Source organism: Myripristis murdjan, chromosome 17 (assembly GCF_902150065.1).
Source record: "Myripristis murdjan chromosome 17, fMyrMur1.1, whole genome shotgun sequence".
NCBI classification, from domain to species: domain Eukaryota; kingdom Metazoa; phylum Chordata; class Actinopteri; order Holocentriformes; family Holocentridae; genus Myripristis; species Myripristis murdjan.
The window spans coordinates 11893154-11903626 of NC_043996.1; the positions used below are offsets into that span (position 1 = coordinate 11893154).

General features: G+C 40.4%; 1 protein-coding gene across 3 annotated transcripts in view; it reads right to left on the reverse strand.

The window, feature by feature from the left end:
* Nucleotides 1–9700, reverse strand: part of LOC115375059 (abl interactor 1-like) — a 32432-nt gene extending 22732 nt beyond the window's left edge. Inside the window, exons 1-2 of one of the 3 annotated variants that reach the window (XM_030074328.1) lie at nt 9427–9700; nt 88–255 (exon numbers count right to left, since the gene is read on the reverse strand). In XM_030074328.1, coding sequence (XP_029930188.1) covers nt 88–255; nt 9427–9543 — 285 coding nt within the window. In that variant the 5' untranslated portion in view covers nt 9544–9700. The remainder of the gene's footprint in view (nt 1–87; nt 256–9426) is intronic. The other 2 variants (XM_030074330.1, XM_030074329.1) reach the window with 2 other exon arrangements.
* Between the last annotated feature and the right edge of the window lie 773 nt (nt 9701–10473).

Genomic DNA, 10473 nt, shown 5'->3' on the forward strand with positions numbered 1-10473 from the left:
TTCCTGTAGTTGCTAGGTTACAGTATGGTACCCATCTCCGTGCGTATGTGTTCAACTCTGTTCATGTATGAAGGCCTTTGTGCCTACCTGGGAGATGTGGTTGATGGAGGACTCCATGCGTCGAAGCTGTGAGGCCTGGATGTCCAGCAGCTGCAGCACATTGTTGGCTAAGGCATTGATCTGGTAGGCCACGCTGGCCAGAGACTGAGTGGTGTAGGCCTTGGTCTCCTCCAGGGCCTTCCTCTTGTCTTGGGCCTGGTGGGGAGAGAAGGAACACAAGAAAGAAGACAAGCAAAGATTAATCACTATAAGGATGACCAGGTCAGTGGACAAAATAGATGTGGCAGAGGGCAGAAAGAGACGAGGGCAAAATGAGTGTTTATGTTCAATACTGACACTGTAAACAAAATCAACATGGACAATTCTCTGTAAGTTCTTCCTTGTTTCAAAATTGTTCATGTTAAGACTGGGCAATACATAAAGTGATTTATGTTATAGATACAAAAAAACATCTGAATCAAAAAATTGAGATTTTGACTACAAATGCTATAACATGGGGAGACACAGCTGCTGGGGGCTCTGTCAAACAAGCTCCAATTCACTCATCTATACAGAACTATATTTGTCACTGACAAATTGTCGGATAGTTACCATGATTACCAAGTAGCATTTTTGGCTGAAATGCCCATTCCTATACAAAAGGTGTCTTCCCAGAAACGCATGTGCAAGTCACCTGTTACATCATCTTGCCTGCAAAGGTTCCCATCAGTTACTAGTAGTAGTTAGCGAAAAACAAGAAAAATGTAGATTAAAATCATGAATCCTAAAAAGTTAAAAAAAAAAAAAAAAAAAAAAAAAAAAAAAAATCAACATTTTATTTTTTGGCTGTAATGCCGAGCCCTAGTTCATATTTATAATCTAGTGGGTGGGCTGAACGGGACTGAAGTCATAATTTGGCCTATACAGCTTTTCCTGACAGAAACATGCAAATTTGACATTGACATCACTGTCCACATATCAGTATGAATGTGCAAACATTCCTAGGGTGCAACACTAAAGGAGAACTAATCCATTTATACTATCCTATCAGCTCTGGGAGTGACTGGGTATTTTTTTGCAGGAAAAAGTTCGCCCTGACAGGACCCTTACTCTCTCAGCTGTTTCCCCCTACACAGTCCTGTGAACTCGAGTTCATGCGTCTCAGAGGGAACAACTTTTCGGAATGCAAAGCAGCCTGGAATTGGACAACAATAACTTCTGTACAACTCACATGGATAATGTGGGACAGGTGCATGGTGGGAGCTCAGCCCAACAGGCAGGAATGCCAAGACATTTCGTAGGATCCCAAACCCCCCCGTTGTGGAAACCATCTGTTTCAGGATGCTTTTAATAGCACCGCGACTGAATACTCATATTTATAGTTCGCGATGAACATTGGAATAATACAACCACACACAATCACTCCAGCATGGGGCTGCCAGTCTTTCCCAGCAAACAACTGTATCCTTCTATCATCACTGGAAGTTTGGAAGGTTTTTGTAACATACATTTAAAATGCATAAAAACTGTGTGGCATTTTAATTAAATTTAGCATTTGAATGCAGCTTTTATCTGATCACACAAGGACACATTTTAGGATGGATGCAAAAATATTGGATTTGTTCATATCACTAGTGTATCATAAAATCAGATACTGAAATGGACAGGCTTAAAGTGTGATGGGAATACATAATCCAGCCACAGTGCACATAGTGAATGAGTGCAGGACTAATTCAAAGAGTAGAGGAGGCAGAGAGGGAGAAAGTAACAAAGATACAGATTATACAACAACAGGAGATGCTTCCCTGACTTTATCTAATCACACAAGGACCCATTTTTGGCTGGATGCAAAAATACTGGATTTCACTCATGTCATTACTGAATCGTAAAATCAGATGCTGAAATGGACGGGCTAATTCAAAGAGTGAAAGAGGGAGAGAGGGACAAAGTAATGCAGATACAGATTATACAACAACAGGAGATGCACGACAGCCACTGTCAGGAGTCAATACACAGTGATGAAGTCCTACAAACAGGATCCCACTATAGCAGAGATTAAATTAATATATTAAGCACATTTCAGATACAAAGGCCTTATAAAAGTTTATTATCATTTTATTCTGCCAGGGAAGTGAACATAACATGAACACAACAGAAAATAAATAGCCTATTATGTTGAATGAATAACTAGTTACTGTTTTTTAATTGACCCTGAATAAATAATTATATTCCATGACTTGTTTTATTAAATTTCCTGACTTTCTCTGTCTGGGATAGACTTGTCAAAATTCCATGACTTTCCCGAAATTTCATAAGCAGTGGGAACTCTGTATAAAACAAGGGCTGTCCCCGACCAAGGACTGGTTTCTTGATTTGTTTTATTTCCTTTCTAAATCCCCTACTTTCACGCTGATTGATCGACATTGTCAAACATGGTTAATCCTATTTCAGACCTCTCACTTCAAATAACTGCAACCCTTTTAAACAAAATGAAACAAAACTAAAATCATTTATGTGTACTACCACGCAGTTGCCTTATTTTGTTAGCTTGTGAAAAGCCAACTAAAAGGTCATCTTAATACATCTCAAAGTGTCTTCAAACTGCAGACTTTTTTGACATTGTGCCCTGGAGCTCAGCTACCCATTTTTGTCTTGTCTTTCTGCGTGGACTGTGCTATCTTTGCTCAGCTGCTGTGTCGCAAAACTGCATTCACTAAAGCTATTTTAAAGCTACACCATTACAAACATAATCTTGAAAAGTTAAACTCATCCAGGCAAATCAACCGTCCACAATCTTTGTCACGACCCCCACGGCTGATTGAACAACTGGTGGACCAAAATAGGTCAGCTCTACATAAAATCTAGCTTTTACAATCAGAACTCAAAATTAAGATCCAAATGTCATGTGTAATCAAACATTAACCATCGTTAGAGCACACAGACGCAACCTTTTGCTCCCCACAGATGAGAGGAAATAATGTGCTATGATTAAATCTCTTTAGTTTGACTTCTAGTTTGAATTATTTTTATGGACTACAATTTGATTTCAAGACTACTACCTTGGGCGACCTTGTTAGTGTGAGGGTGGGGAAGGCTGTACTACACACACTTGCTTCTACACACTGTGCGCTCACACCATGGGCCTATGGAAATGACTACAAGGAAACACATTTTTCACTGGTATATGCAGAGGCTACTAATCAACATGCATATTGTACACTGCGCATGCACACTAGAGCTGCTAAATCAATTGGGCAATCATAAAAACTAATTAATTATTTATTAATTAATTAAGTTAATTAATTAATTAAGTTCCTTAAAGGCCATACACGCACGCGCACACACACGCGCACACACACACACACACACACACACACACACACACACACACACACACACACACACACACACACATATCCTTTGAGCCTGGAGAGAGAAGACAGTCAGAAGCAAAGTCTTTCATGGACAGTATATCAGATTGAGAGAGACAAAAAATAATCCTGATTGCCCATCACAGGAACCAGAACTGACTGATCCTATTGACCTGTGATGTTAATTTATCATCACTCAGGTTTACACTGAGGCTGACTGAGCATGCTGTTAATTAACCGCTCAATTTAACTCAATTACAGGGTTTAAAAAATTCAACCTGTGGGCGTCTCAGGCCGAGTGTGAGTGTGAAGAGGTTAGATGTAAGATCAGTCTAGATCGTGCGGCACGGAGCCAGCAGAGGAAAAGACTGAGCAGCATCCCACTTGTCACAACCCGGGCCGTGCAGAAATGTCAAAAAAGGAGGCACATACAACCGGAGGCAATTTCACAAACTAATTTATTAAAAGGAAAAGAACAGAGAAGAAAACCCTTAATCAACTACAGTGTGTGTAGTCAGTGTTGTATGGTGGATTAACTAAGGAAAACAACAACGCAAAAGCCGAGATGCCAAACAAAACAACCAGAAGAGGAGAGCGCACTGTCACCGGCGAGGTTTTTAAAGAGCCCTGGCACACAGGGCTCAGGACGTTGCTAGTGTTGCTGATCACACTCTGCCAAGCCCATCCCCTCTACCTGCAATGACAGACAGAGCAGCCACAAGCCAAAAAGGTACAGGAAATGATTTTTTTTTTTTTTTTTTACCCTGAGCTTGACGCTGGTTTATTTTCCTAATGAAGAACGTACAGACAGAAATACTTAACCGCAACAAAAACAAATACATAGGGCATGCAAAGAAACACACTGCAGTTTCAAATTTCACCATGAGTCACTGTCTCTCTCTCTGACACACACAATAAAAGCAGCACAGTACTTGCACAGTCACATACTCTCACTCTCTATCACACATAGCTGGCACAGACACCTAGAATCACACATAAAGAATAAAGGTAGACAGAAATACACTGCTGTCTTCAACGGAGTGCAATGAGTGCAGGACAGGAGAATGAGGAGGAGGAGGAGGAAGATAACGTGCCCACTGGGATTTAAAAAGAGGCGAAACTTCCAAAGGAATCAAACTAATTAAAGTGGTCTGAAAATATCCAGCATAGAAAACCCTGGGTAATAATACATCTCGATGAAACACGTTATTCTTCATGGACCCCCCCCACCCCCCCACCCCCCCACCCCTCCCTCCTTTAAATATAATGTTTTAGTAATGAGCTTATAAAGGGACTTTTGTCAGACTTCTTTTTAGACACCAGGCTGAGTATTAATAATGTGCTAAGATAATGCAATTATTGAGTGTATGACTGAGTGTGTTATCACTGTAAACTGCAGGGTATGTGTGACTGATGTATCCACTTAGCCCTGAGTCATGAATGAAACAGCTATGAGTCAAAGGGACATCATGTGAGCTGAAAGGGGATTTCGGGTATGGCCAACAACAGTCCCAGTAACAACTGGGACATATTTAGCAGATTCCTGAGCTTCAACCCTTTAGCATTAGCCCACATGACCCATTGATACTTCAATGACTCCATGCAGTAAGCTTGACCAAACACTGAGCACTGATGCCGTTTTCAGATCCACTTTTAAAATCGGGACAAAATCAATCAAATACCTTTTGATATTGATATTGTGACAACACTATCAGGTGACTATGGGCTTTCATACAATATTTACACTCAAGAGGTTTGTGATGAGCAACAATCTTTAGTAATGTGCACATAAAGACCAAGCAGAGGCAAATAATACCAAAGCTAAGACAGTCTAATAAATTCAGGAAATTGCATTCCTGTTTTTCAACTGTGAGATGAGCCATAGCAAACTGCAATTATATATGGCTGCATAGTTTCTACCATGGCCCCGATGTAGAATTTCATGACTTTTCCATGATGAATTGCTGTGGCTCCAAGACCTACCAAAACTGTGTTTCCATGCTGATTTATTTGTTAATGTTATTTTTCAGCAAAGAGACACTATAAAGGGTTAACAGTCTCGTTTCACATTAACTGGGGATTCTGTGGTGCAAAACAGCCTAAAACCACCATCTAATACAATTAATGTGTAAAACAAGTTAGATAAACACATTTTGGGCAATATCTGGAAAATTACTCAAATGTAAAATTCTGACATTGCCCGACTTCCACTTAAGATTTTATAAAGTCCCCTGACTTCAGCTGTCTTGAATACACATCTCATAATTACATTATATCGCGCATGGATTAACTAGGTGTAGCTATAACACTTGCTATTCCATTTGACCTGGATACATTTATTAATAAGATCCCATTCCGATGCAATTATGTCGATAATCCACCCCATATAATGACAACAATGCCTGTTTTAAGTCTATGACAATGCTGCATCATAACAAAAATAAAGACATGTTATGCCACTGGGCGCAGAGGCCACATTCACAACTTTATTCAGAGTACAGTGACATTTCTGTATTCAATTTCAATTCCAGTGTCCAGCAAGAGTTTACATGAATGGAGTATGTGGGATTTCATATATCCCTGCAGAGATCATTACTTAGAAAACGCTGCATGCATGCACCTTCATATTCTATGCATGGATATCCTTGTGTACATAAATAAACACAATATTCTTGAGATTGCTGTGGAAACTGAGTCAGTGCTGGCTGTGAAAATCAACAGTGAACGAGATTAGATGCATACATGCCTCTGTTTCGCTGCTAATATCAGTATACCCCAGCTGGCTTGTTTGGGTTTCTCATAAATGAAATAACAGCTTCAGGGCTTTACAAACAATATATGTGGTTCGGCAACTGCCAACTCAAAACTGGAATATCTGATCAACACTGAATAATATGGGCACACACCATGTAGCCTACTTAGACAATAATTAAGATCTTTGGACTAAAAATCATTCTCTTGTTAACATTAAACCGCTTACTAATATATATTTTTTCTTTTACATTCCATCCGTACACAAGAATTATGAGACATATGAGGTGATTATAGATGATTTACTAACAAGGCAGCTTTGGGAAATGCTGAATTAAAAAAAAAAAAAAAAAAAAAAAAAAAAAGAATCCTTGCATCCAAGAAATTTATGCAAGAAAAAGCTGCGGGGGAAAAAAAAACCTTAAGGAGAAACTATTTTACTGAACACAGGCTGTATAACTATAAAAAGCAAAGTGAGAGTCATGGTGAGTTCTTGACATTAGTCACAGTGGTCTATATGACTCATAGAAAGTGGTGAATGACTGTTATCATTATGACTCTCAATCATAAGGCAATGAGGATGACAATTTCTGCAAAAATCTATAACCAATAGCCATCGGCCTGTAATGTTCATTCATATCTACAGTCCACTCTACAGTTTTGTTTCTTTTTAGTCAAATGTTGGATAAGAATCACAGATCTGCATTCTTCGACTATACATGAATATTATTCTGGGGTCTATCAATATCTGGTATATCACACATCAGCAAAGCATGGCTATATTTGTCTGCTGTCAATTTACAAACATCTAAGATGCGTCTATTCCATTTTGTTTAGTGAGCATCAATGATTGGCAAAAATGTGAAACTACTGCGGCATGTTGGGAGGCTGGGTGCAGGGAGCATAATCCCTATTCTTGTAGTACCCCATGTATGAATTTATGAATGAACTCACATATATTATGGCCTAATATCGAGTGGGTCGACACTAAAAAGGTCACATTGTCAACCTGGTGTTCCTAACTAGGGGCAGCCTGCCAAAACAATCATCGAATATCCAGACAATAATCCAGATTACTGAAGTTTAATCCATCCCCGTAGGAACACTGAAAATCAATATAGCAGCCACCTGGTCTGTGGAGCAGAGTGATGTGGTTTTACCTCTTACACACTGTTACTCATGGTGACTCAGTGAGTGAAAGCCTACAACCAGAAGCTTAGCATTTCCTCTCATACTGTCACCGTCAAATGGCAGAAAGAGATAACAGAAAAAGGTGTGCGTGACATCTGAAACTGAATCTGTGAATGGCACAATCAAAATATTGTACTTCTCATAAAGCTGGCTGCATAAATAATGATCTTGGAGTGAAAACACTGCAACCTAGAAACATTGTGTGTTCTTCAAGTAGGCTATCTGTCAGTATGTTTGTGAGCATGCAAGCACAGCAAAGTGAATTACCTTTCTGGTTACAAGCTGAAGCGATTTGGTATGTTATTATATTGTATCTCTGGGCTTTCTCAGCAGCAAGCTCTGCATTTAGGTTTTCCACAATCACATAACTACCACACACCAGCACACTGGGGTCCCTGGAGTGTGACAGCCTGTCAAAACACTCAAATAGCCGAGCTCACGGCCATTCACATTGGACTATTTAAACCAGTGGTGGTCTGCATTGTTGTCTGCCACTTTGTCATGATCAAATGGCTTGATTAAAGCCTGTGTATCAAGGCCTCACAAACAGGCACTCATTAGGTTATGGGTCCCTTTTTGATATGGAAAACTTTTGTTGTTGGATATGTTTACATACAGACCTGGACTTCATTTTATATTGTGGGTGGGGATAATGCAGCTTCTGACCAGAAAATTCAATCCTATAACTAGGGATGTAAAGGAGACTTGTTCAACCAAGATTTCTCCAACCAAACTGCTGCTCTAAAATCAAAGTCTGAACCGGACGGTGGATCTGGACAATTATTACACCCCTACCTATAGTGCTGTCAATATTTAATGAAATAATGACCAAACTATTCTTGATTTTGCAGAGGCCCTCCTGAAACTCCCATTAAAGATCCCTGATGATCCCCAGACCCCAGTTCACGAACCACTGCTTTATATTTTCACTGACACTGATTTATCACTGATTCTGTGTGTGTGTAATACACAAGCAAGCATGCCGACAATTACTTGAACCGAGCATTTGATTACATGCAAATTCACACTTAATGAACATGCTCGCATGTCTAGTCTCTAGAAGCACTGTGGCACTTGATTCATTCAAACACCACATCATGAGGGGCTGACAGTGAAAAACCCCACAGTTACACACCAAGACCCTCACATGAGGCATGTTTATCCCTGCTACATGTGTATCAGAAGTCTACAAGGCCTTGGCCTACTTTAATGATGCCTCTGAAGCGATAAGCAATCCCATAGATGCTATAGGCTTGAACAGTGTCAGTGTGATAAGAAAGCCTGGGAGCTTAATGAAAAATCATTATAATGTTCCTATAACACTCCTATAAGAGGCTATAGTGTGTTTATGGTATTGAGTGAGCTACTATAAGGCCTATAAAGAGTTTATGGTGACCTTAATACACTTCATGATTATTCAGTCTCCTATAGTGACACAATAACATTCCTATATAGATTTACAGTGTTGCTCTGGCATTTGCATGGCAAAAAATACCACACAATACTCAATAGTCCTTTATTCTAGAGTTAAGCTGCGAAATTTCCCACCACTGTGTGGCCTAAACATGTAACGCCAGTCTGGTTGTATTCAATGAATAATAACTCACAAGGCTATTTCGGCGTAAATCATGGAGTGATAAATCAATGAGGGCAAAGACTGTGGACTGTCCTTTACACAGGCACCTATCAAAGAGAATGCGGGCAGTGACAAACCACTTGGTCATAACAACGACACACCCTCTCAAAGCCCCCAGCAGCCCTGAACACTGGCATGGAGTACAGGCTGTGTAACGTGAACACAGCTCCGGCACACAGGGCCGAGTCGACCCCCCTCCTCCCTGAAGTAGACGATAATGGACGATAATCGGGCTCGGCTCGGCACGGAGCTGAAACCCAGCCCCTGTGCCGGTGTTTGAGGCCACAGTCTGTGAAACACTAGCGGTTTGAAGATCCCTGTCGTTACGGGCAGCATTTCCTGTCTCTGTGGTTTCACTCACTTCTAGTACAGCGCCGCAGACACGACGGAGATTAGGGAGAAATCCGTCGTTTTTAAAGCCAGTTACGCACCACCTACCTGCACATAGTTGTTTTCACAGTATTCCGCGACCCGGGACAGGTTCTGGTAGCTTTCCACAAGCGCTCTTTTGCCGGCCGGGATTTCCTCCTCTAATAGCATTTGTAGCTCTGCCATCTTACATCCCTTTGCATTTCTCTCCTCCCTGTCCTTTCAGTGAGGCGAGGCGGTGATGCTGTGCTGTGTTGCTGAGAAAGGGGCTCCCCCGCCTGGCATTGTGGGGCCGCTGGCCTCGAATTCACAACAACCCGTGACAAATCACAGCTGCGTTGTCAGCGGCGGAGGCGATGATTGGCTGAGACGGCGACACGGATGACCCAAGAGCCAATAGGATTTCACTGCGCTGGCGCATTGATTGAGAGGTAAAAAAGAGGCTTTTGAGGTTTTAGAATAGCGCACAGCTGCGTCGAGTTGAAGCACTGCAGTATGATATAAATTATGTGTTAAATTGTGGTTAATAAAAATCATATACACATTGAATAATAATAACCGCACTACTGTTTCTTCTGCTGCTAATAGTATTGCCACCACCACTTCTACTGGGCTGCCACGGCTACTTCTTCTACCTCTAAGAAAAGGAAGAAGAAAAAGAAGAAGATAGAAACAATGTTTTCGATGAACAAACCACTAAATGGGGTAAACAAATTACATAATTCCTTAAATTACACACCAACGCTACAGCTGAATTTCTATTTAAAGAAATAACGAAACATTTACAGATGCAGATATTTATGGTGATTATAGTAATTCTGTAATAACTTTTAACTGGTATAGCCTTCTACAGGCTGCATATATCACAGCAAAGTTTTAAAGCAACCGCGGATCAGAAAGTGTATATTGAAATTCCTAGTGTGGTAGCCTAACATACAGAGAAAAAAAAAATACTATAAATAGGCCTACGGTAAAACTCGTTATCAAATACCACGGACACAGCACAAACCTCTGTGGGAATATTATAGGAATATTATAGTTTAGCGTTTTTTTTTTTTTTTTTTTTTTTAAATATAGCATAAAGCATGCGGTGGTACAATATCTCTTCGACTGGCA